Source organism: Colius striatus, chromosome Z (assembly GCF_028858725.1).
Source record: "Colius striatus isolate bColStr4 chromosome Z, bColStr4.1.hap1, whole genome shotgun sequence".
Classification (NCBI taxonomy): domain Eukaryota; kingdom Metazoa; phylum Chordata; class Aves; order Coliiformes; family Coliidae; genus Colius; species Colius striatus.
In genome coordinates, this window is record NC_084790.1 from 60,160,891 (window position 1) to 60,188,662 (window position 27,772).

Here is a 27,772-nt window from a genome sequence, read left to right on the forward strand (position 1 = left end):
ATACTAGTGGGTCACAACTGATCAGTTCCAGAAATCCACCTCACATGACATTTCCTTTATTTTTAAAGTCCTACAGAAGCATCAAACAAAAATTCAAGCAGTTTCGTCATCTTGGTGGAGGTTACTTGACAGCACAAGATTACTGTAAGGCTCTTTTCCCATGTGGTTGGGCCTGATTAATCTGCAATTAATTTAAAGTGACTTTAAGACGGAACAGAAGCAAACAAGCCACTAGAGATCAGTTTCTAAGACCTGGAGTACAATGATCCTCTGTCCATTAGAATACATTTGACTATGCATTGTGACCTAACTATTACTTTTTGTCTCTGACTGCTCTGATGTAGCAGCAAGAGTAGATGTGCCTGTGCTTCTTCACTGGAAGACTGAAAGCTTCGCTACTTAGGATTTGCTGCTTTACTGCTCTTGGTTTGAGGACCTAGAGATAAGGATGTACTATATTAGAAAAAAAATCCATTAATTTATAACTGGGTTTACATGTTCCTGTGACTAACTTTCTGTACAAAACATAAAAAAAGCTCAGCCAAAAGAGGAAGAGAAAGAAGAAAACAGATAATGCAAATAAACATGATGAAGAATAATATGAGTATACTTTTGAAAATCCAAATAGAAAGCTCAAAATGTAGCATACTTTGATCTAAATTCAGCTGCTTGGACACACTATGCATTACTTCCTTTGTGAAAGACATATGAAAACAATGATGTCAATTGTATTAGAGAAGGTAAATTGTGTAATAAGCTCTGTCACTGTTCATATCCTTAAAGACAAAGAGCTTTCTTTTTTATTGTTGCTACTGGATTTTGGCTATCACTACAGTATGGTCCTGGGTTAGTTATTAATGAAGTGTGCTTTATGAGACAATACGAAATGTTAGCAGCTTTACTTCAGCATAGGCACAGTATTAATATAAATATGTAGTATAAATATCATACTTGCATGGGTAATTTTGCATGAATAGCTACATTTAACTGTCAGCAGAGTACTCATGAATATCAGGAGGCTATTGATGCAGTGATTACTTTTAAAATGGTAGATTTAATGCTTCAGCATAAAATATTTAAATCTTAACATACTCAACTCTGAGGCTACAACGAGGAATGACCTTCAGATCTTGATTTTATAAAGACTGAAATGAGACATACTGCAAAGTCTTTGCCTGTGGTAGGTTTATCTGTATGGTATCGGTTAATGCTACATTTCAGGTGCCTGAGAGTTGTATTTAAACAAAACAGACAGAACTGTTTGCCCAGTAAAACCTCTTCTCAGACACGTTTTCCTACATTGGTGCTACACCTGTGAACTATACGGTAAATCTGGGCAACAAAGCATAGTGTAGCAAGACTGCCCGATAAGCTCACACCTGAAACAGCATCTTCCAGCATCAGGCACAAAGATGGTAGGAATTGTCTCCTACAGCCAACTCAAGAACAGTACAGTTATATTTGAGTATCAACAGCAGATGCAGAAAACGGGAAAGAGTCAGAATTTATCACTTCCTTCTTTTTCCCCTGGAGAAGTTACCATGAGTACATAATATAATGAAGGCCTTCTTAAAACCTTTTTAACTTAAAAATTAATCTAAACTAGAAAATTACTGTGTTTTTAAAAAGAGAGGATTAAACTATTTGTCTTATATCCCCAACATTAAAAGTAAGTAAGAATAGGCAGACAACTTTTCCACATGCCTCAAGCTTATCTTCACCCTCAAACACATCTAAACTGAACATATATGAAATCATCTGTCTCACAGTCACAGAGCTGGACAAGGGGCCTTGATCCTAGGGACAAGGGACCCTTGATCCCAGGTCCCAGGGAAAATTTCCAAATTACAGAAATGGTGACTGCACTAGGACTGAGAGCACGTACTGGAAATTTAGTACACAGTTAACTGCTTTCCTGAATTAGTATAATATACTGCAGTCTTTTGAATCAGCATAAAAATTTCCTGAGATTCCACTGAGCCCTGATTCAGGCCCTAATTACTTCCTTCTTATATTGCTAGAATTAGGACTTTAAATTGTAAATGACACTTTAAATTGTTTGCATTGCAATTAAGCATGCAATTACTACTCTAGGAATAGTCATGATTAGTTTTTAAAGTTTATTCATTCCTTTTGAACAACACAATAAACTGAAGTTGCTTAACAATTGTTCTCAAACTGTGTGATTAGAACATTCAGAAATTAACTCATCTTTCTGAAGGCATTGTAAAACATAGCATAAAATAAGCATCTATGATATGTGCCCTATACTTTGGAAGTGTGGTTTTGCATGTATGTTCTTTAATAAAAGCATTTCACTCCATTTCCTGATCTGAAATAGCAAAACTGAAACGCTGAAAACAAAAACCTGAAAAAAGAGCCTTAACTGATTGCACCATCAATGAAGACATGCAAATAGGAGTTATTAAAAAATGGAGAAACTGAAAACAGGACTAAGAAAAATGAAGAAAAGAGTAAGTACATAAAAGGCGCTTAAAGGGCTTCAAAAAAGCTGATACAAACAATTCTAAAATATTTCTTACCTTCTTCAGTCATTGTGTCATAATATTTTAGGTTTCCATATGATCCAAGCTCTACAACATCACAGTAAAAGACACAAAAGATAAGGAACCAGCAGACATTCAAGAAATGTACATGTTTTTTGCATGTGCTTCATAAACCCCAACAGTGATTAAGCAAGAAATTCTGAAGGGCAGCAAAACATGGATTACAGAAATCACAATGCCTTACCCCTCAGAAATTTCACAATTCACTGGCTTTAGATAAGTACCTTGCTAATGTGAGACACAAGAGAAGCACTGAAATCTGAAATTCAGTCTTTTCAAGGCAATCACCAATTTGATGCCTCTACATTTGGGAAAATATGACAAGCCTTTACAATACCTAATCAGCAGGAGCTTTGGAAACTAAGGTCTTTTAACATTCCCCAAGTCAGATATTCAAAAACTTATGCATTCAAATTAAACAAAAAAAAAAAAATCTCAAAATGGATAATCTATCAAGGGATTCATAATGCTGTCCCACAAACATTGTTTTTATACCAATGCTGATGTTAACTTGTTTCAGAGGGCTTATTTAATTTAATCATTGTCTTGTAACTTCTGAAATCTAAAAAAAAAAGAAAGTAGTATTTACCCACTTAATCAGGTGGTATGAGACCTAAAATAATTAAACAATTAACTAGATCTAATTATAGTACATTACTATATTCTAGCAAGGTGAAGAAAAGAGTGGAAAGCAAAGTTCTTCAGATCCTTAGGTCCCCTAGTATTTTTCTGCATGATACAATCTTGCATGAAATTACCTTTTTTTTCTGCAGATGCTGCTTTACGCTTCATTTCGCGAAATACTCTTTTCTTACAGTTTTTCATATAAGTAAATATATATAAAAATACAATAATTAATGTCGGTCTACAAAACAGGACGGAGAAAAAATAAGCACAAGGAGGAACTTGTAAATTATTTGTCTAAGGAATTTGTGTATTATTTTGTTCATCATTTTTATGTTAAGTTTTATAACGGAGCTTCTGAACAACCAACTTGCAACAGAGCGTGATCATTAGAGAACAGATACTTAATAGTTTGGTAGTGCCATTTTCTTTGGAAATACTCTCTTCATGTTTATGAAACAGCTTAAGCAATTAAATGTACAAATCCAGTTATTCTGGTTTTAGCTGATGCCCCTCATGACCTTTTCCACACAACTGAATTTCAATAGACTTCTGGCTATTAGTTTTTAACTATAAAATACTGTGACTACCTCCAAGCCCGCTATTTCAAAAGATCGTTTTTTTAAAAAAAGCTATTTGCAGATACCTGAATCTGCCACGTGCATATTTCTTATATCCTTTGCAGAGACAGCAAGAGTTTTATGCCATGTATCTAAAAATACAGGATATAATCATTGTTAAATTTTAAAAGTAACTCCAGTTGGATTTTATTGATGTTTTTGTATGTCAGTACAAATACTGACATACTCTTGCTTGTACAATTTAGTGTCTTACTTGCACACAAGTATGCCCAATACAATATGGCATTACTCTAAGTCTCTCTGAAAGCAAAGAAAGATATAATTTAAAGACAGAATTTAATATATTATTTTATCATGATATATAATGCATATATTGTTCTGTAAAAATGTTCTTAGTGTTGCAACATAATCTTTGTAGTTGCTCTTACGTTAAAAAAGCTATTGTCCTACCATCTTATTTTACTCCTAGAGATTTTAATTCCTTACCTGGAAAGTGCTCCCAATAATTTCAATATGAACTTCCCTCCAAATAGCATTTGTGCTATTTAATTAGGGCTCAGGATGTTCTGACTCTATAGCCAGCACGTTTGCTTAAACTCATTGTCATTGATCTCTGCCTTGATTTACCTGGGGTTTGCTTTGCTAGAACAGGGTGAGGCATCAACTGGACGATGATGACAGCAGTGGAAAACAGATGTTAAAAGCAGACCAAGAATAATCAGAGAAATGAAAGTACATATAGGAGACAACACTTCTAGAGAGGGATTATGTAAAGTCATGGAGGAAAAAGAGTAAGGCTGGAGGTACAGAAAGACGAAGTTGGATTTCTGGTGAGCTAACTTTGGTTTCGAGCGTCTCCAGAGAAGGAGACTTAACATCTCATCTGGGCAACCCGTTCCCATGTTCTGTCACCCTAACAGTGATGTTAGATTAGGAAGAAAGAATCCTCAGTGCTAAAAACTAGGAAAGATCTAAAAGAGATTAACATTACAGGAGAAAAATGAGTGTCCTAACCTCTAGCAGATCTTTAATAAAAGATAAAGCCTTTGTACACAGACTACTTAAGGCAAAGCACAAAAAAAATCCCGTCAACTAAAGGATACCAGGGGCTGTGAATTTTAAAAAAGAAAAATTATTTTGAAATCATTTTCTATCAGTGGCTCTCTTCTTAATTTTGATGATTTTAAAAAAAAATTTTAGGAACTCCATAAGCCTCTTAACGTTCTCATAGAGTACTTCTATTTCATCTGAGATAGACTGGGACTGCTGTGGGAGTTTGTATGTATTATCGCTGCAGAATGCAGAAAAAGCAAATGCTGGTTTAAAAAGCAAAAGACATCTTCTCTTACAACCTCCAGATAATCCAAACTATGCAAAAAATAAATAAGTTTTATAGCCTACATTTTCACTTGTGGAACTTTAAACTGACAGTTCTTGCAAAACAGAGGATTTGCCACTGAGCTGTCGCAATGGAAAATACAAAGGGACCTCTTTTGGATCTGAGTAATACAGTAAATAACAACAGTTGCGTGCATTTTACAATTACATCTTTTGGGATTATGGTACTACCAATATTGCTTTATTAACACTCCCAAGCAAATAAAAAAAACATAAATGAAGACTTTCAGGCACTTAGTCAGTAAGTAGTACTTTGGGAGTAACTAAATTATGCATTACCCTGTGCATCTGAGCTCTAAAAACATATGCGTTAACCTTTCATCTTGTTTTTAAATTGCAAGCTTTCTATTTCTGTTTTTTCTCCTCATATGTCCTTACTCTGTTTTTTATTGTAGGTGTTTTTGACCTGACAATAATGTTATTAAAGTTGTCTGCTTTTATTATAATTAGCTTATTGCAATTTTATTGAATTGGAGTGTGACTAGAAACATAATTAAAAATTTATACAATCATATCAGCAGAGTTCTGGGCAGCTCAGCATAGTCACAAACCCAAAAAGCAAGATCTGCCTATTACTTTGCTCTAAGAGCAGCATTTAAAATGAAGACTGAAAATCTGCTGTTGTTACAGTCCATACTGTCCAGTAAATTTCCTTGTGGTGACAAAAGGAAATTTGCCAAAGTATCCACAGGGTTTTAAATGATATGAGTTAAAGACCAACTATTTTTAAGAAGGTGATCAATTGCATGGTGTCAACACATGCAACAGAGAAGAAAATAATTTAAATCACTATTATGTGTCAGACCCTATTTTTTAGGTGAATTTTTTTTTAAATTTAAGAAAAGTATGAAATTTCTTGTTCACGAGAGCTTTGTTTCCTTTTCCATCTTCTTTCACTTGTAAGTTACCTTTGTACCATCTGCCACAAAAGTCTTGAAGACAGCTGCCATAATATACTCTAGAATGTAACAGCACCAAAAGACAAATGATATATATAATAAAATCGATCCTGCCTGGATTGAATACAATTCCCACTGACTTTGAAGGGTATCTTTCTCTTCGAAGAATTTTCAGATATACATGAAATTGGGAATTTCAAGACGTAAAAGTGAAAACCTTATCCTAATGATGATATTGGCAGCTTTACCACTGATTCTGATCAGGCCAGGATTTCACCAAGTGTCGTGAGGACAGGCACTGTGGGGTACCAGACATATGCAATTCTACCTGCAATAAAATCCATCTGTTCCGGTTTTCAGCATGTCCAAGGACAACAATACAAGAGCAGCATACATTCTTCTAACTACTCAGTCACAAAATTCAGCCTGAGGAGGACTGAAGTCATCTGTCATGTGCAAACTGTGTTGAAGGAAATCTTCCATTTGCAGCTTCAAAACAAAGTACTTCATAGCTACTGCTACTCCCTGATCTAAGTTTATAAATTATTCAGGTTCTTTGTTGTTCATATATTTAACAAGGAAATTTTGAGTTAGAAAGGAACTTAAAATGAAGCTAAAGCCATTAAGCATGGAAGTGCATAGTTAGGACAGCTGTACCCTGCTCTGGGATTGTGGTTGCATTTAAATATTCATGTCTTCCTTGCATACTCTGTAGGGAATCCTAAGAAGAATATGCTGTCTGAAGTTCAGGGCATCACTGGAAAATATGGAGATGAGAGACACAAATTTTGTGTGCAATGAGCAGCTTGACTAGATTCAATTTAAAAGAATAAAACATAATATGTAGAAATAAATTGTTGTGAAAACTAACATTTACCACAAAATAAATACAATGATTAAATGACTTTCACAAAACATTTTAAAAAGGCATCAGAAAATCTCCATTATTTTACTTTTTTTTTTTTTTTTTACCTACAAAGAGCTATACTGGAGGGAGACCTATTCTTCAGTTTTTAAGTAGCTAAAATTTCTGTCTTTAAAACTAGCAGTAAGTTCTGCCTTCTCCCTGCATTTTGGGAGCATTTGATATTAAGCAGACCTGACATTTATTGCTGTAGAGTTTGAGAGCATTGCTACAAACAGCTACATTTTGCCACTGAATTGCTCATTCTGAGAGAAATTTGGGTTTCTTTGCACCCCAAGTTCTGTATAGCAAAAATGTATCCAATTTTTCATACATCTCACTATCTACAGACACATACTGTGGATAGGATAAAAGTGACAAGCCTGCCCACTCCATAGTCATGGAAGTGCAGCCCCAGTCTTTAGCAAAAGCAAGACCAAAATTTTCAAAATATGGCAAGAACTATGTCGTCCCCACATGCATGATAAATAAACCCACTCAGAAAAATAATTCAGACTTCAAAAGTCTGCATCTTTCACTGTTGATATACATTTGTGATTGACATTTAGATAAACAAGCTGAACCAAAACCTCATAATAAAATTCTGTTCACTACCCTAAGATGTCATTTTCTCTGTGCCAAAAGCACACATCTTCGTAGACAGCTCAGGTTTTACAGCTGTTGCAGTGACATTTATATCTTATGTGTGATACATGGAAGTTTGTACATTCAATTGCTATTCCTTTTTGGCTTTGAAATCTTAAGTAATACTGAGGGAAAGAGCTATTTAATTTCTCTCTCAACTTTTGACAGATATCAACAGAGCTATTTAAAATACCACAGACTTGCCCTTAGCTGCACATAATGCTTGGTTTCTATTACACCTATGGTGCTGCTCATTCTGGCAGAGAGGAGAGTTCTACATAGTTTCTGAATTACAGTTTGACGTTTGAGATATCTGTAAAACTACTCATCTACATTAACCATGCAATCTCAGGTACTTAAATTGACAATAAAATTTCTGCAATCTCTGCCATAGTTGAAAGGTGAAGACAGAGGAAAGGAGGCCTCACTGGGGAGTGATGGGCTTCATTTCTTCACTAATCTCTTTTAGCTAATCAAAATCTCCAGGGAAAAAAAGCTTTCTTCTTGATAATGACTGTGCAGAGAACCACACCACTGAAAGCTGAGCTAGCAAAGCACCCTTGCAGCAAAGATGGCCAACAGTGTCCTTGTCTCCACTAAGCAAAGCAATGCCAACAGGTCAAGGGAGGTGATACTTTCCCTCCACCCAGCATGGTGAAAGTGAGACATGTGTAAATCCTAGGTCCAGTTCTCAGTTTGCCAGCACAGTAGAGTCATGGACATACAGCAGCAAGTCCAGCGTGGGACGACAAAAATCGTGGAGGGACTCATCTCTTGTTTGAGGAGAGGCTGAAAGACGTGGGTCTGAACAGCTTGGATGAGAGATGGCTCAAATTGATCTTATCCACATGTATGGGAGGGAAAGAAGGAATGAGACTCTTCTCAGAAGTGCTCATTGACAGAAAGAGAGTCGATGGGCACAAATGAAAACCCAGAAAATTCCATCTGGACTCAAGACAACACCTTTTATTGTGATAATGGTCAAACACTGGAACGGATTTCTCAGAAAGATTTTGGAATCTCCATTTGTGGAGATACTCAAAACATGACTAGACACACTCCTGCGCAACCTGCCCTAACTGATCTTGCTTGAGTAGGAGGTTGGACTAGCTGAATTCTGTAATTCAAGAGGTCCCTTCCAACCAACACAATTTTGTGAAGACTAGCTGCATAAGAGGATATGAGTATCTGCCTTTGAAAGACATGACACTCCTCTTTGAAGGTAAGCCTAATTGCCCTTTTGATTGGTTTCCCATCTTTGTACGAGACTGAGATACCATGGGATGGAGATAAAGGGAAGACACTAGATTATAACTAACTGCTATTAATTTGTATGTGAACCTGGCAGGGAGCCCCCATCTTCTCTGGCAGAAATCCATTGCAAACATTTCAGCCTTCATCAGAGCAGAAAGCCAAAATGCTCTGAGTGCTCTGCTCAGGGACCTGTTTTTCTCTGGTGGGCAAGAATTGGAACAAGCTGACTAAGAAAAACTGTGCAAGACACATTCTGAGCTCCTTTTCAGTGCATGGGTAAGCCTAAAGCACATTGAAGAATAATGAAGGAAGTACAGCAGAAATAGTTAATAACATACATAATTATTTTATCAATATTTTTTGTAGATTTGCATATTTCCTCATGTTAGATAATATGTTATTGTGCTTAAAAGCTACTGAGTAGTTATCTTTTTCATCTCTGGCACTGTGTTAGGAGGCGCACTGAAGTCCTGCAGCATCCACACGCTAGAATGGAGGAAAGTGGAAGTGCTCAGATTACTCCACCAATGAGGAGCTGAGTGTTACCCATGAGTTGGCGTAAGCTGAGCTGCCTTGCCTTACTTGTCCGAGGATATAACAAGCAAAGAGCTACAGCTAAAAAAGAGTTACCAATGGGTGCAAGCATAGACATGATGGTACAGCTTACCCAGGCTAGGAGAAGAATAAAAGCACAGGGGATTTGCAAAAAGAGACCAAAGCTTGATCAAGCAGGTGAGTCACCTTTGTCAGATGTCTTTCAAGTAAGCTGACGTTTTTCATGACATCTCAGAATAGAAAACAAGTAGCAGGTACAAATTAAGTGAAACAGCCTGAGGTGAATGGAAAAGCTGGGAAATTCTCAATATCAGTATCTAGGAACAAAATAGGATCTAGTGAGTAATTATAAATAATGCACTATTTCTCAAAAACTTTGAGGATCACATTGTTCTTTATTTTTCTGAGACATCTGAATAGCAGGTCTGTTTCTTTTATATCAGAGCAGACAACAACAGTGCCATATTTTTCTGCATTCAGTGAAGGAAGTGACAGAATTGTTAGATTAGCATTATGTTATGGAAGGTTACTTCTCTCATCAATAACTTGCATCATCTTTATGTTTAAAAAAAGTAAAGCATATCAGATAAACAAAAACTTTTCTGCAGAAGTATATGCTGTAGTTTTCCACTCTGGAAATAGGACTAGAGATGAGAATGGGATAGAATTGCCAAAGATACCTATTTCTGACTGGGGATTGAGCCATGACAGAGATTTATGTCACAGCCATTCTCATGCAGAGGATTCTGTTTGCATATGAATTATATCCTTCTCACCCAGGAGCAAGGGAGTAGGCATTTAGCTAAGTCCTTACTTGCAGAAGATGTTTTGTTGACCTTATCAACAGACAAAAAAATGGCTTCTAAAGAAAAAGACTGCATTCTTCCTGTAGCCTGTTAAATCTGTGCAAGAAAAGCAGGGTAGCTTCAGGTTGCACTGGTGCTCTGAATCTTCACTTCACCACCAGTATCCTCCCTTTTCAAAATAGTACCCACAGGAGCCTCCAGAGAGGAAAACCTGAAGGAATTGCTCTTTAAAGTAACCTACAGCTTGTAGCAAGAAGGTAGGCTTACTATGTATAGCAGATACTTTCATACAAAATACTTCTCACGCTTTTCCTTCCCCTGCTCCCACTGCAAAACAACAGCCCTCTTCTTCTAAAAAAATGTAAAGAGATTTTTGTAAATCCTTATACTTCCGAAATCCAGGAATGTCTGTTTCAAAACTAGGACAAAGTTATCTGAGGTTCAGGACTCAGAAAAAAACCCCCCAAAAAAACCAAAACCACAAATAATCAGTGAATTATATGATTTATATTCAAATTTCTTGTATTTTGAATTGAGGTCTGACTAACACAGCAGTGCTGATGCTGTCATCCTTACTCATATGGATTATGCTGTCATGAACAGTCCAGCTCAACACTCAGTGAATAAAGGATTGCCAGGCTGGCACTTAAGCAGAAGCAAATATGGCAAAGGATTTCCTGGGGATTAATGACTGGCTGGGAATTGATGATAGCCTGATGCACAGGCAGACATTAATCTTAATCCTCAGGAAATTATCTATAGCAAGGTCATTGTTTATGTAATGAGATAAAAGTAACAAAAAATAATGTCATACAGATATTTATATTTTTAATGAATGATGAGGTCTCAACTGTAACGGAAATCTCACGTCCCATTAATAAGTACCCTACACATTTGCCTGCCAGTGTGGCTGAACTCTTTATCTTCTCAGAAGCTTCACGCTGAGACCAAGATTTTGAAGGGCAGAAGCCTTCCTTGTCTCAGACTGTTAAATCCAGAGGATGGCTGCACATTTGCCTGAATGCAAAAAGCCAAATGTCCAGCAACTCCCACGGATCTCACATGTTACTCATCTGTCAGAGGTATGCTGGACACTTTGCAAGCCTACCCATTCCAAACAGCAAGCTGGTTCACACAAGGGAAGCACAAGCCACGACAAAACCACAATTGTGTGGAAAGGGAAAAGGAAAGAAGGGTTCATAAGTGTGCAATCATCTATCATGATTGCTCTGTTTATCTACATTTTAAGGAATGTAAAAACTTCTTAAGGTCATTTTTCTCTGTCTTTCCCTACTTACAATCAAGTGCATATTTTAAGAGGCTCTCTATTCAAGTAGAGGTTGGTTCTGACTTCACAAAAGAATTATTCATGAGTAAATATGATGAACTGGTTTTCTATAAATACACTGCATGTTAATGCAACAGTAACACTGCGTAGATCAGGCTGACCTTTAATAGTCACACAGCCTTTTTATATATTCTGTACTGATTATGCTACCAGGATGACTTAGGCAGGACTTCTGTCAGCCCTGCAAAGCACACACAAGTCTGAATGACAAAGCAGTGTGCCTTTTCATGCCATAATTTTCCTTGCAATTATTCAAGAGAATGTAACTTTGAACTTTATTATTGATGTAAATGGAAGGAAAAGCTGGACTAACTGACACAGTAGTCCAGAAGGAGGGCAAGTGTTGAGGAAGACAACCTATGGGAAGAGACTAAAATACGTTGGGTGTCTTGCATTCATGTAATGCAAGAGAGCTAATCTCCTTTGCTTACACAAAACTATCATGAATCATTCATTTATTTCTTCATTATATTTGGTTTGTTGGGGTTTTTTCGTAGTGAGAAAGGGCATATGAAGCTGAGAAAACCATGTGCACCAGAGAAGGTACAAGGTAGTTCTTTACATTTCTACATCTCCCCAAATTATGGTTTTATAGAGCAAAGGGCTGCACTTCTCAGATGCTTCTATTAAATACTATCCCTTTTAATTCTCAATGATGAAATGCTATCAGCTTAAAAAATAACATAGCTAGCATGACAAAGATCTGTTGAAGTAAACACAATACACCACTTGACCGTTTGATGTTCATTTTGCACAGGAAGATGGTGAGACACAAGAACACGGTGAGAGTTTGGTAGGTAACATTCATACCAAAACCAAACAGATAATCAATACTATATACAGCAAGTATCCATATCCATTATCTCACATATTTTTGAACGGTATGTAAGATTCAAGTAGAATGACATCCAAATTTGTTAACTAGTATTACCTACCTTGGTCAGCCACAGTACTTACATCAAACTGGAGTATCTTTCCTTTAATGGACATCTGTAAAATTATCTGAATACAGTATAATGACTGTGGACACTTAAAAGCTCATAATCTCAGGAAACAATGTGAGTGTTCAGTTGAGACTTCCAACACTCTGCCTTCCAGACTGCCTACAGTGCAAAAGATCTTGAAAGCCAAGTCTGCCTACAAATAGCATGGTGCCTCAGAAATGGTTAAGGGTCATGACTGTGTGACAGAAAAGTGTGTTGGTTTTTTTCACATTTCTCCTACATATCTGAGTATATTTGTAAAAAATTAAAACCACACGCAAAAATACTTATTAAATCACGTTCCTATATTGGCACTTTCATGCTCTCATAAATGAAACCGAATTTTGTGAAGTCAATGGAAATTTGCAATATCAGCTTCTTTGATATTACACCAACTTAGTCATCTGGCCATACAAAGGCTATTTTCCAGTATCTCCTTGGCCATTTCTTCATGAAAGTTGTTTATTAAAACACAATATTTATTGCAAAAGGAGAGGGGAGGGGAGGGGAGGGGGAGGAGAGGAAAAAATCTAAAGAAACAGCAAAGTATTGTGAGCGAAGAAACCTTGAAGAAAATTTAACTTGAGTAATTTCAATAAGATCTATCCATTGCAACCACTTCTATCAATCCACAGTGATCTCAAGTGTTTTACTGACATAAGGAACAGCATTGAGTTACCTGATAAAGTTAATTATAATACCTAATTTTCCAAAGGGTTGGGCTTCTCTGTCTGCCAAAATGGATTTCAGATTTCAAAACCTTTTTTTTCCTATGCTGCCATGAGGTGGCAAGCCTCTGGATCACAGTATATAATGCAAGCTGGCTACAGGGGAAAAGTAATGAGAAAAGGTCTGAACAATGAACAATCTATGTTCACTTGAACATCAATCTATGTTTCACTAAGAAGTAAAACAAGCTTGAGCAATGGAAAAATACCTGAGAGCCGATCTTACTTCTGAATCTTCACTAAGTCCAAAATGAAGCCAACATTTCTGGCTTTTCAGTGGTTTCTAATCTATCATTTAGGTTCTGTCCCTGCTAATGAGCTTTTCCCACTTCTTAAAAAGCGAACAATTGAGATTCAAAGTATTTTCTTCTTATAACAGAGTTAAAAGCTTGGCTACCAGATGGGTAAAGGTGAGACTTACTGGGTGCAGCAGTTAGAAAGCCTGCTTACCTGTAGTGATGCAAACATGCAACAGCAATAAATTTCATATGTCTTTTGTCAGCATTCAGTGGAAATGGACTGGGCACAGTCTGTTGACAACTCCATTCTAACAGACAACAGACTTTGGCCGTTAATGGTGTAGCATTAACCAAAGGGAAAAGCGATGTGAATCTGAGTAGAAATTACAGCATGGAGATTGGAAGAGCTAAAATCGCCCTTGTGTTGAGAAAATGAGTGTCAGCTTCAGCTTTTGAAAAGTAAACTGCAAATGTAGATTTGCTTTGTCCAAGATATAAAGAGCAATTTAAAAATCTGTATGGAATATTGTAATGAGAAACATAAAGGAACTGAAATGCAACAAAGTGCTACATATACTTTTTGATCACTGAAATGTGGAGGGTCTCATTGTCAGTAGTATCTTAAGCCTCTTTTGTTCCTCACAATTCCTCCACAAATGCTATTTCCTCAAGACATTTATTACTACATCAAGAATAGTCATAGATACACATTCACCACATAAACACCTGGTCTTGATTTTTTTTTGAAGTCTACCAGATGCCGAGATTCAAATCACTCCAAAACTGCAAAGCAATTGTGGTTTTCCTGCGAAGTTCTCAGACCAAATGAATCACGGTCTTCCTGTTGCCTTCTCAAAGAAGAAAAAAATAAATTATACTACACTTGGATAAAGCATGCAAACTGTTAACATGCATGTAACACAGAAGGATGTTCATTGCATTTTTTCCAATGTCAGTGTTAAACCACCAACACTCAAATCTGCAGAGTTTCATTATGACAAATTATCCTTCATTTTGGCTTTTTTTTCCTGATGTATTAAAATAAAAATCACAAAAGAAAACAAAAAAACCCTCTAAAAAAGTAAAAAAGACTAGAATTTTTGTCGTTTATAAATTGCTGCTGAACCCAGAGGCGAAGTGAAACAGTAGTTGTGACACACATCCACCAAGTGACCAGTCTTAGCACCACAATGAACAGATTTCCTAAGCTGCAAGTCTTTCTGGAAGCATGTGTATCGTCATAATATCCAAACTCTATCAGAAAATTCAAACACAGACAGAAAAGTCCGGTAAAAGCAACATGAATGAAAAAAAATAATTTCACGAGGAGTAAGGGAAAAGGGAAAGTGATTGCTTTTGGAACAGAAAACGCCCAAAATTAGTAAGAATACCTTCAGCAAGTGGGTCAAGTGTGTGAATCATGAGCTGGAAGATGCTGTTCCTCATTAGACTGTTGTGGAGAGATGCAGAGCTTCCTCCCCGCTGGAGCCGTGGCTTGGTCTAGGTGGAAAAATAAGAGAAAGAATTTAGCATTATCTTGTTGTTTCTGTGAAAACAAGTCTGAAACTCTATGAATTAATCTCACATCTGACTACAAAGTGAAATATCTTCAACCATCATCTATAGCAGATTATAGTAAACTATACACTGTATTAAACATTGTGGTATGTATAGACAATTCCTCTGGAGTGGATGGATCATCATTAGTGTTCCAGGGCTGAGGAAAAAGAGCTGAGAAAAAAGAATCCTTCTCTGTGAAAACTCATAAAATGATAGGAAAATAATTGAAAGGCTTTTGACACTGTCTCCCATAATATCCTCATCAGAAAGCTCAAGCAGTGTGGCTTGGATGAGTGGACAATGAGGTGGATCGAGAGCTGGCTGAATGACAGAGCCCAGAGGGTGGTGATCAATGGCACAGAATCGAGTTGGAGGCCTGTGGCCAGTGGAATTCCACAGGGCCAGTCCTGTTCAACATCTTCATCAACGACCTGGATGAGGGGACAGATTGTACCCTCAGCAAGTTGGCTGATGACACCAAATTGGGAGGACTGGCTGATTCCCCAGAAGGCTGTGCTGCCATTCAGTGGGATCTCGACCAGCTTGAGAGTTGGGCAGAGAGGAACCTCATGAGGTTCAACAAGGACAAGTACAGAGTACTGCACCTGGGAAGGAACAACCCCATGCACCAGTACAGGCTGGGGGTGACCTGCTGGAGAGCAGCTCTGCAGAGAGAGACCTGGGAGTCCTGACTGATAATAAACTGAACATGAGCCAGCAATGTGCCCTCGTGGCCAAGAAGGCCAATGGCATCCTGGGGTGCATCAAGAAGAGTGTGGCCAGCAGGTCAAGGGAGGTTCTTCTCCCTCTCTATCCTCTGCCCTGGTGAGGCCTCATCTGGAGTCCTGTGTCCAGTTCTGGGCTCCTCAGCTCAAGAGGGATACGAGAGTGCTGGAGAGAGTCCAGTGCAGGGCCACTAAGATGATCAAGGGTATGGAACATCTTTCATACAAGGAAAGGCTGCGGGACCTGGGGCTGTTTAGTCTGGAGAAGAGGAGATTGAGGGGAGATCTTAATAACAATTTATAAATATCTAAAGGGTGGATGCCAGGAGGTTGGGACATCCCTTTTTTCTGTAGTAGATAGTAACAGGACAAGGGGTAATGGGATGAAGCTGGAACACAAAAAGTTCCACTTAAACATAAGAAAAAACTATTTCACTGTGAGGGTGACGGAGCCCTGGCACAGGCTGCCCAGAGGGGTTGTGGAGTCTCCTTCCTTGTAGGTCTTCAAGACCCACTTGGACATGTTCTTATATGACCTGATCTAGGTGACCCTGCTTCTGCAGGAGGGTTGGACTAGATGATTTCTAAAGATCCCTTCCAACCCCTACCATTCTATGATTCTATGACTCTATGAAAATAAAAACCTGTTACTTGCATCATGGAGAATTCATAATTTGGAGAACCCTGTGGATGAATCCCTCAAGTAATTTCTAATTTTTATTTCATTGGTACCTTGCAAACATGCATGTTATCAAATTTATGAAGAAAAAGAGCAGAGACAATCCTTTCTTAAGGGCAAAATCCTAAAGCTCACTCAGAGTGAAACATACTCCTCACTTTGGTTCAATACACTAGCAACTAATTGCAAAAACAGATTGAGAGGGTGGTAAGGAAATGCAGACTCCTACAGCAATGGAGCATCCTTTATGTGCTTTTAAAGAAATTTAAAATATATTTTGAGCTTCTTTCCCCCTTGCTGTTACCTAGTAAATAATCAATGTATTTACTACATCCCATAAAGTAAGACTTCTTTGTCGATGTCCGTCTGCTTGTTTCAATATAAAGGATAATCAAAGCCAACTGACTGCTGACTAATAAGAACCTGAAATGCAATTAGAGGGAAAAAAGCAATCCTTAAGAAAATAGTATTTTGCAATATGATGTGGTACATGGATTAATCTTTGGTGTCATACAAATACTAAATTAAAAATTATAGAAACTGAAGAAGAAAATTAATTTATTGTTTTAACTTTGGAAATAAATCAATTAACTTCTATAGTAGCAAAGGAGGGGGAAAGAAATCACAGTAATTTAGAAAAATGCTGATGTGTGCCAAACCAAAGGCTTGTCTCATTATACTCCTGAGAAATAAATGGTCAAATACATACTAATTGCTGCCTACCGTCAATGTTTGGTCATCCTTGTCGCCAGCTTGAGGTGACTGCATGAATAGGAAAAAGAACAAAAAGAAGTGTCAGATAGAACATGCATAGAATGGAAAGGCAGCAAAACACCACAGATGTCTGATCCTATGAATGCTGTTGTGATAAGTTTTTGAAACACTGGAATTAAAGCATTGCAGAGATCAAGTAAATCGGTGTAAATTCACACTGCAATGTTGCAGGAGTCTTTTAATCTTGTCATTTTTTTGGACAGGAATTGTTGCTGTCTCTGGGCCTTGCACAGAGCATCTGGACTGCAGATCAAAATGTTCAATTCACAGAAATTACATAGGGATGCAAACTCCTAGTATGTCAACCAGTTGGAGAGACTGAGGACTCAAAAACTAAAAGCAATAAGGAACTCATGACTGAGCAATGTTCAATGAAAAGCCTAAAAAGGAGAAACAAACACTGCCTTGCTATTTTGCAGGAAGGTACTAGGCAAGGAAGTAAAAACCACAATGTTTCCGTTCAACCACTCCCATCAAAGGGCCATTTAGCACAAGCTGGCAGCTAAGAACATGCAACCTAGCACATACTGCTCTGCTGGGAAGGAAAATGAGAGTCTGGGTAGATTCTGAAGGCAATTGATGCCTTGAAGTTAGGAATGTATCATGGAGATGATTTGTGATTCCTATGTCCTATTTCTAAGACAACAGTAGCAGAGCATATCACCAAAAGACACATCCAAGAGAGAATAGAATTTGCACTGAAAAAAAGAAAATGCAAAATTTTGTATCTGATTTTGGTTCAATACGTTAAGTAACTGATTGCAAAAACAGATTGCAAGTGTGGTAAGGTGGTGCAGACATTCACTGCAGTCCCAAGTTTTGCTTGTTTCTTTAATAAAATTAACAGCTGTGTTAAGTGGGAACTATTGTCATGGAATATGTTTCCGTGACTTCTTTAAAGTTGTATGATAAAATCATGTTATTTTTTTAGTAATTTGGCTTATCCCAAGGAATGTTAATACTAGAATATATGAAACTCAGGTCATCAAATACTAATTAAAACAGGGCACAGTGCAAAGGTGAGCTGTCTTATGTTCCTTCTTATTCGATCATAACTCCTTTCCCACAAACTGGTATATAAATAATCTCCTCCATCTCAAGACTCACTTGGTACATTATACAGAAAGAAAATTATGTCACAACTGTTACAGGGAACAATCTCAGCAGTGCAGCAAAACCCAGGTTTTGGACACATGTCAACAATGATTTTTAGGACATGGCTTTTAAGTTAGTAAAGTAGCCTTCAAGGTTAAGTGGAAGGCAAGTAGTTATGAACAACCGCTGATAACATAGCAGATCCTTTCTGTTCCATAATACATAAAACAATAACTACAACTGAACTCTTCTTGAAGAAGAGATAATGAGGCAAAGAAAAGCTCTTTGTTCTGATAAAGAAACTACCTGTCAACCGAGAAAATAGACCACCCTTGTGTGAGAAATAGTTATTAAAAAAAGCTTTATACCTCTATTGAAGACAACAATCATGAAAGGAACTTTTAATTGAATGGAAAGAAAAGTAAACAAAAATACAAAATCTGTGCTCCTAAATGTTATTAAAACATTGGAAACATCTTAGAAAATTTTTGCATAATGTGACTGTGTATGTGTATATATACATCAGCAGCAAAAGGAAGATTAAGAGGAATGTAGGCCTGCTGCTGAACACAGAGGGTGCCCTGGTGACTGAGGATGCAGAGAAGGCCGAAACAGTGAATGCCTTCTTTGCTTCAGTCTTTAGAGCCAAGGGCAGTTCGCAGGAAGCCAAGTCCAGCAAGGATAAGAGGATGGCCTGGACAACACAGGACTTGCCCTTGGTGGATGAGGGGGAGGTTAAAGACTTCTTGGGCAAGCCTAACACTCAAAAATCAATGGGTCCTGATGGGATGCATCCTGGAGTGCTGAAGGAGATGGCTGATGTGGTTGCTAAGCCTCTCTCCACCATTTTCAAACAATCATGGAGGACAGACGAAGTGCCTGAGGGCTGGAGAAAGGCCAATGTCACTCCAGTCTTCAAAAAGGGCAGGAAGGATGACCCAGGAAACTACAGGCTGGTCAGCCTCACCTCCATCCCTGGAAAGATGATGGAACAATTAATCCTCAATATCGTCACTAAACATATGAAGGAAAAGATAGTTATCAGAGGGAGTCAACATGGATTCAACCAAGGGGAAATCCTGTTTGACCAATCTGAGAGCCTTATATGAGGACATGACTGGCTGTCTAGATGAGGGGAGAGCAGCAGATGTCATCTACCTTGACTTCAGCAAGGTTTTAACAGTCTCCCATAACACTTTTAACAGTCTCCCATAACATCCTCATCAAAAAGCTCAAGCAGTGTGGCTTGGATGAGTGGATAGTGAGGTGGATTGAGAGCGGTCTGAATGACAGAGCCCAGAGGGTGGTGATCAATGGCACAGAATCAAGTTGGAGGCCTGTGGCCAGTGGCCATTCAACATCTTCATCAACAATCTGAATAAAGGGACAGAGTATACCATTAGTAATTTCCATGATGACACCAAACTGGGAGGACTGATTCCCCAGAAGGCTGTGCTGTCATTCAGCGGGATCTCAACGAGCTTGAGAGTTGGGCAGAGAGGAACCTCATGAGGTTCAACAAGGACAAGTGCAGAGTCCTGCATCTGGGAAGGAACAACCCCATGCACCAGTACAGGCTGGGGGTGACCTGCTGGAGAGCAGCTCTGCAGAGAGAGACCTGGGAGTCCTGACTGATGATAAACTAACCATGAGCCAGCAATGTGCCCTTGTGGCCAAGAAGGCCAATGGCATCCTGGGATGCATCAAGAAGAGTGTGGCCAGCAGGTCAAGGGAGGTTCTTCTCCCCCTCTACTCTGCCCTGGTGAGGCCTCATCTGGAGTCCTGTGTCCAGTTCTGGGCTCCTCAGCTCAAGAGGGACAGGGAAGTGCTGGAGAGAGTCCAGTGCAGGGCCACCAAGATGATCAGGGGACTGGAACATCTTTCACACAAGGAAAGGCTGCGGGACCTGGGGCTGTTTGGTGTAGATATGAGAAGATTAAGGAGAGGCCTCATTAACACTTACAGGTACTTAAAGGGTGGATGTCAGGAGGATGGGGCGACACTTTTACCTGTACTGTCCAGTAACAGGACAAGGGGTAATGAGATGAAGCTGGAGCCCAAAAAATTCCATTTAAACTTAAGAAAGAACTATTTTATTGTGAGGTTGAGGGAGCCCTTGCACAGGTTGCCCAGGGAGAGTGTGGAGTTCCTTCTCTGGAGATCTTCAAAACCCATCTGGACATGTTCCTGTGTGACCTGATCTAGGTGTACTTGCTTCTTCAGGGCAATTGGATTAGATGATCTCTAAAGATCCCTTCCAATCCCTACCATTCTATGATTCTACGATATAAAAATACCTTGTATATAGACAGTATACACACACATTCTCTTGGAATGAAAATACACACACACATACTCTCAAATCCATGAGTTGTTTGTGTACATTTTGAGGGATATTCATGGCAAAGAAAATTTATCTTGCAGCAAAACTTGCAAGAAAGGAAAAAAGACAAGCAAAGTAAAGTTCTTATTGACTCAAAAGAAGCAATTTAGGACTGCCAAGTCTTAAAGATCAGTGGGTACACTTGCAGAAGTAAAGTTTACAGGATATGGATGAGTGTTCAGAACTGGAACTTTTATTAAAGTTTCAAAAATTATTATTTTGGACTCTGAACTTCTGAAGATAGGAAAATTATTTCTTAATTTTAGTACTGAAAGATGTAAGAATATATAATTGACAAATCTGAGTACTTTTTGATTTCTACGTGACAAAGAGCTGAAGATTTATCGTCAAGAAGGGTTGAAATTACTCAACACACCTCAAAAAATTGCACATGCTCTAAGCTTAATGTGAGATCATACTTTAAAAAAAAAATCATGTTGAAAGAAACAATGACATTTACATAAAAGGGAATTGGATGGAGTTGCATGAATGCATAAATTTAACTAGATGATAATTTGTACCATATAATTTAATTTTGTAGAAGATAATTATGATATAAAGAATAATGAAATGTTTTGCATATAAAAAAATAACAGGTGAAAAAAATCTGAAATAATTTAATTCTTCATCTGAACAGAATGTGATATAACACTGTAAAATAGAGTCTTTATATTTTTTTTTCTGCCCATGATTAATAATGCAATTATTTCTGAGCTTAACTTGCTGATCAAGTTACACCCTAGAAGAAATGTTCAATACTGGGACATAAATAGAATTTTAAGGCAAAAACGCCTCCACAGTTGTAAAAACAGGAATGTAAATGATGGTTTGACATTCTGGTGTTACAGAATGCTTATAAAACCTAGATTATTTCCTGGATAACAATAGTAACACCTTAAAGCAATGTTTTAAACTATGGAAGTGAAAAGTTCAGTTGTGGTGTTGCTGTTTACATCTTGCTTTTGATGGCATTTTCTCCCCATTAGGATTGGAAAAGTACTATTTCCCTATTGTTTTAAGTAAGTTTTGCATTTACATGTTTATTGCTATACAATTTAGATATCACACACTGCATGGCAAAACCAGCTTTCATGGTAATAATGAAAGCTCATGACGTTTGGTGCCTGGTAGTGCTGGATGCAGTATGATGTCTCTAATTATTGTAGAATATGAGCCAAGGTATGGTTTTGCTGAAGTGTTTCAAGATGTTTTTCTAGTGAAGGACTTCTGCTACTCTCTCTTACACTTATTTTCAAACGCGGCATACGGTCTCTGCAATTTTATACCTATCAGTCAGTCCTTGCTTGTCAGTCCTGAAGTAAATAACAGGTGATAGAGTTCATGGTGCACAGGATTCTCTAATCTTTGCAAGACACTTACCCTTAAGTTCTGTAGGGTTTTTTGTTAGGCTCAAGTGCAGAAAAATGAGATTCATTTCAAAGACAGCCACTGTAGTCAAACTAGTTAACTTAAGAGGGTCTAGATCATCTGTTAAAATCAGTATCCTGAGGAGTGCTAACAATGTACTTGGAATAGAACTGTTATACCTATATTTGAAATCATATGATAAGTTACATTAATGCATATCTAAAATACAAGACAACAAACTCAGCTAGAGAGATTTCAGAAATGAGTCTAACGATCTCAGTGAAAGAATGAAAAAAACTAAGTAAGGTATTATTTTATCTAGTTTTCTAAGGACATACACCTTTAGATTTTACCCACCTGGAATCCCTTATATGTCCTTTATATGTAAATATCCCAAAACAATCACATGTTATAACTCCTGCCAACATAATGCATAGGCTTTATGTGGTTGGCAGGAAGCCAAAAAGTACAAGTCCTAGTGGTCTCAATATGGTTCAACTAAAATGCTTCTAGATATTCATGGGAATAAAAGTTCATCATCACCACCACAGTCTATGGAAGCAGGGTCAGGTGTTGCAGTGGCACCAGTAGAGCTAACTGAAGGTGATGCAGTTCATTACCCTACTCTCTAGATTCATTATGTAGAAAAGCAGCAAGTGGCCGTAGGGAAATATTTGCATATTTAAACTATAGTAAACTGATGGTAAGGATTATAACTTAAATGTTACTGTTTAGTAGATTATTACTTGTATTCAGATTGTGAACCGAGTACAGAACACTGGATGTTATTTAAAGCAGAGTATGAAAAAGCTTTAGCAAAATAGAAAAATAAACTGAAATTCCCTTTCACTTTGCCTGACTTCTTTCCTTTCACTTTTCCTAAAAGTAAATTAAACCAGGTAGTTCTACCTAAAGAAGAATAATTATGTATTGTTGAAGAAAATAAATAAGACTCAAAAGAACCATATTGAAAATTAAATTGAGATTGTAAGCTCATTTTACTCATCAAACAAATATTTTATTAAATTAAGCTTGAACTTTCAAAGACATTGAGCTGGAGCATCAAAATGAGATATCTGGCTGCATTTACAACTGCTTGTTTACAGGCACCTAGTGTGAAAATTGTAGCCCTAGGCAAAGCAGAATAGCTTTGTTCATTCAAATCGCTTGCCTCTTTTATGTGAGTCTTTTCATGCAATTACCTAATGAGCATACACATACTGAATCATAAACATTCAGAAGAGATGCACCTTATCTGATTTGAGCAGGACAAATGGATAGTTTAAGGTATCAGTTGCTAAATTACATGCTAATGTTAGCTCAATTTATTTAATTCCAGATTTTTATACATGCTGTTACATGAAGTACAACACTTCCAGTCAACCTATAAGACCAATCAAATGACATCTAGTTGTTTAATATGTGTAAGAAAGTCACAGTGTGCCCTATGTCTCTTACCTTCTCTGAACTTGCTTAAAGTCAGGTATCTTTGGCTTAGGATGGCAATGTAATAGCTCAAGCTTAAAGACTTGATGAGTTTTTAATCACCTTAGTGTCAGAAGTAATTCTGCAGTTTTAAGTTGTCCTCTTATCCTTATTTCAAGACTTGTCAATGAAGTCACCTTTTGTTATTTTTTAAATTATATAAATTAGCACCATAGCTCTGTATGTCTATGTAAGTTTAAAGAATATTTAAAGAAACCAACAAACCAAACCCTAAAGCTAGGTACTTACAACAATCATTAGATACTCATGCACATATTTGCTTGTAAGTCACAATACTTCGATATGGATTCATTTAGTATGGCTAGCTTTAAAATACCTGAATTTGAAGTGTTTCATACGCTGCTGCTTCATCAACGATATTACATAGGAAAGCATTAGTGAGTGTTCCAAGATTAAGTTCTCAAAATTTAAAAAATGACTGAATTGAAGTCACTCATGATACAAGCCGCAAAATGTGCAACTGAATTCCAGCTACACTACAGAGACCACCGACAGGAGATGCCTGCTCTTCATTTCATACAACTCAACCAAACATGAACAGTTTAGTATGAAGCCAGCAGAACCACATTTCCCAGGACTTGTGCTTACCTAAATACACAAAAGATATGCTGCAGATCATAAAGGATCTAAAGTTTGCCTTAAAAGTAGTCACATTAATTCCCAAAGAGGAAAGTGTTGGACAAATCTTAGTGCTTGCTAAGTGCTGATTAGCAACCACTGAATAAATATCATTCCAGTGAGTTGGCTGTATATTGCAGAGGATTCATTGCAAGGTGGAAGGGCTGCAGTTTCTCTGCCTTTTAGAGTCTAACACTCTGGAGATTCTGAAGGATGTGGGCACCTCCAGCTGCAGAGAAGAACCCAGCCTGCACAGCCTGCAGGGAGGAAATGCTGAATCAATGCATCCTCGGCTGCCCTGGTCACATCCCCTTTCCACCAAGCTCTGCTCACTTCCCCGGCTTATTTGACAGCTGCTTCTCCCCTTCATGTGACTTTTTGTCACCAAGATCTCTGCTGACTTTATTGTCAGATGGCAGAAACTCATGCTGGATCCAGGATAACAACTGCAAGAATGCAATCAAATATAAGAGTGGCATATAAAATAACGAATGATATTGAGAAAGCTAGCTGAGCATTGCTAATATTTGATGTTTCTCCCAGTGTCACAAGGGGGCAGAGAACAGAAGCAGGAACGCTGGACCAAAGGGAAAGCCTTGCCATGCTGTATCTACCTGGTGGAACTGATTACCCTTTTTTTGTAAAACATAACTTTTAAAATGGTGTGCCTCACACATTTTCAAAAAGAAGGAGCAGGGAGAAAGCAATGCATCACCAAAACAATTGGGATGATGCTTAAGGTACAAGTGTTCCAAATAACTGTGCTTTAAAACATAAGATCCTCATTCACTGGGAGCACACTGTCAGCCCTAGGCTGCAGGACTTTGGGTGTCAGTTTTACATCAGCCTAATAGGCAAAATCTAACAGTTGGCTTCCATTCCTTCATTTCCATATCTCTAAACTAGGAAGAGAGACACTGTTTTTAAAGAACTTTGTTCTGATAAAAAAGACTGATTGCTTTAGGGGTATTTACCAGATAGGCCTGCCTTCTTTTCAAGCAATTAACTGTGATCTTTGGATTTTGCATCCTGTACTAACAACTATGCACAACATACATGTTTATTGCAACAAGCTACAAAGTAGCATCTCCAAACACTACACTTTAAAGATCAAAATGTACCTCTTGAAATGTTTTGCTAGCTACAAAACAATCAAACTTGTTTTTTAAAAGAACTTTTGGACTATTTATGCCTCTAGCAAGTCTTAGACAATGGGTTTACAAGATTGTATGACAATCAGTGCAACCAAAGCACACAAAACATCTGTACTTTTTAAATTCAGTAGGATGTTAGACTGATTGTCCAATATTGTTATAGGAAAAAAAGTGAAAATACGTCAGTTGGTCTTTTTAATCACACACTAAATGTATTACATTATACTTTCTCAACTTTAAATTATGTCTGAGGCAAACCAAAGTATTACTAAAAGTAAATAGCTTAACTTTGCATATTTATCTCAACAGTATCGTAGGCTCGCTGTCTTTACAAGTGACATTGAATAACATCTGCCTCCATTTTCATATCTGAGAGAAACCATTTCTAGGTGTTCTCACCACTGCCTCCTAGATCTTTCAGATCACTTGAAATACAAAGGACATATACCTGGTGAGGGTGTAAGAAATGGCAGGGAGAAAATCTGTTAAGAATAAATAGAAAACAAATTTTACAGAAAAACATGCAGATAAGACACTGGTACTGTAAGGCCAATGAGCCTTTGCTAAGCCTGTCTCCATCATTTTTGAACAATCAAGAAGGATAGGTGAGGTGCCTGAGGACTGGAGAAAGGCCAATGTCACTCCAGTCTTTAAAAAGGGCAGGAAGGATGACTCAGGAAACTACAGGCTGGTCAGCCTCACCTCCATCCCTGGAAAGGTGATGGAACAACTCATCCTGAATGTCACCACTAAACATATGAAAGAAAAGACGGTTATCAGGGGGTGTCAACATGGATTCACCAAGGGGAAATCCTGTTTGACCAATCTGATAGCCTTCTATGAGTGTATAACCAGCTGCCTAGATTAGGGGAGAGCAGCGGATGTTATCTACCTTGACTTCAGCAAGGTTTTTAACACTGTCTCCCATAACATCCTCATCAGAAAGCTCGGGCAGTGTGGCTTGGATGAGTGGACAGTGAGGTGGATCGAGAGCTGGCTGAATGACAGAGCCCAGAGAGTGGTGATCAATGGCAGAGAATCGAGTTGGAAGCCTGTGGCCAGTGGAGTTCCACAGGGATCAGTTCTGGGGCCAGTCTTGTTCAACATCTTCATCAACAATGTGGATGAGGGGACAGAGTGTACCCAGAGTGTATCAGTTATCGGATGACACCAAACTGGGAGGACTGGCTGATTCCCCAGAAGGCTGTGCTGCCATTCAGTGGGATCTCAACGAGCTTGAGAGTTGGGCAGAGAGGAACCTCCTGAGGTTCAACAAGGACAAGTGCAGAGTCCTGCATATGGGAAGGAACAACCCCATGCACCAGTACAGGCTGGGGATTGACCTGCTGAAGAGCAGCTCTGCAGAGACAGACCTGGGAGTCCTGATTGATAATAAACTAACCATGAGCCAGCAATGTGCCTGTGTGGCCAAGAAGGTCAATGGCATCCTGGGATGCATCAAGAAGAGTGTGGCCAGCAGGTCAAAGGAGGTTCTTCTCCCCCTCTGCTCTGCCCTGGTGAGGCCTCATCTGGAGTCCTGTGTCCAGTTCTGGGCTCCTCAACTCAAGAGGGACAGAGAACTTCCGGAGAGCGTCCAGTGCAGGGCCACCAAGATGATCAGGGAACTGGAAAACCTTTCTTATGAGGAAAGGCTGCAGGAGCTTGGGCTGTTTAGTCGAGAGAAGAGGAAACTGAGGGGAGATCTTATTAACATTTACAAATATCTAAAGGGTGGGTGTCAGGAGGTTGGGACATCCCTTTTTTCTGTAGTAGATAGTAACAAGACAAGGGGTAATGGGATGAAGCTGGAACACAAAAAGTTCCACTTAAACATACGAAAAAACTATTTCACTGTGAGGGTGACGGAGCCCTGGCACAGGCTGCCCAGAGGGGTTGTGGAGTCTCCTTCCTTGGAGGTCTTCCAGACCCACCTGGACATGTTCCTACGCGACCTGATCTAGGTGAAACTGCTTCTGCAGGGGAGTTGGACTAGATGATCTCTAAAGGTCCCTTCCAACCCCTACCATTCTATGATTCTATGATTCTATGATTCTATGAGCCTGACAGTTGTGTGGTCAGAAAAGGAAGTCTGAATTTCCAAATTTCATGTTCAGGCAAAACAAATTGTTGACTTTGCATGAGGTGAAAAAGAAAGGACCACATCATCTCCTCTCTTCCGCCAGTTCCTCCAGTTTCTACTATGTTCTGCTTTGCATTACGGTGAAAAAGAAAATCTGTGGCTCTGGAATCAGGGGCATTCCTATATTTAAGGATTTGGGAGACCACCAGACATGTGTGGGGGAGAATCTGCAGCATGCAAATACCAGATTATTTTTAACTCCTTTGGAGCCAAGAGATGAAACTGAGACAGAAAGACCT

General features: G+C 38.4%; 1 protein-coding gene across 2 annotated transcripts in view; it reads right to left on the reverse strand.

The window, feature by feature from the left end:
* SLC24A2 (solute carrier family 24 member 2) overlaps positions 1–27,772 on the reverse strand; it is a 110,990-nt gene that overhangs the window by 33,280 nt on the left and 49,938 nt on the right. Inside the window, exons 2-4 of one of the 2 annotated variants that reach the window (XM_062017858.1) lie at positions 17,219–17,257; positions 14,923–15,031; positions 2,544–2,594 (exon numbers count right to left, since the gene is read on the reverse strand). In XM_062017858.1, the coding sequence (XP_061873842.1) occupies positions 2,544–2,594; positions 14,923–15,031; positions 17,219–17,257 (199 nt within the window). The remainder of the gene's footprint in view (positions 1–2,543; positions 2,595–14,922; positions 15,032–17,218; positions 17,258–27,772) is intronic. The other variant, XM_062017859.1, reaches the window with a different exon arrangement.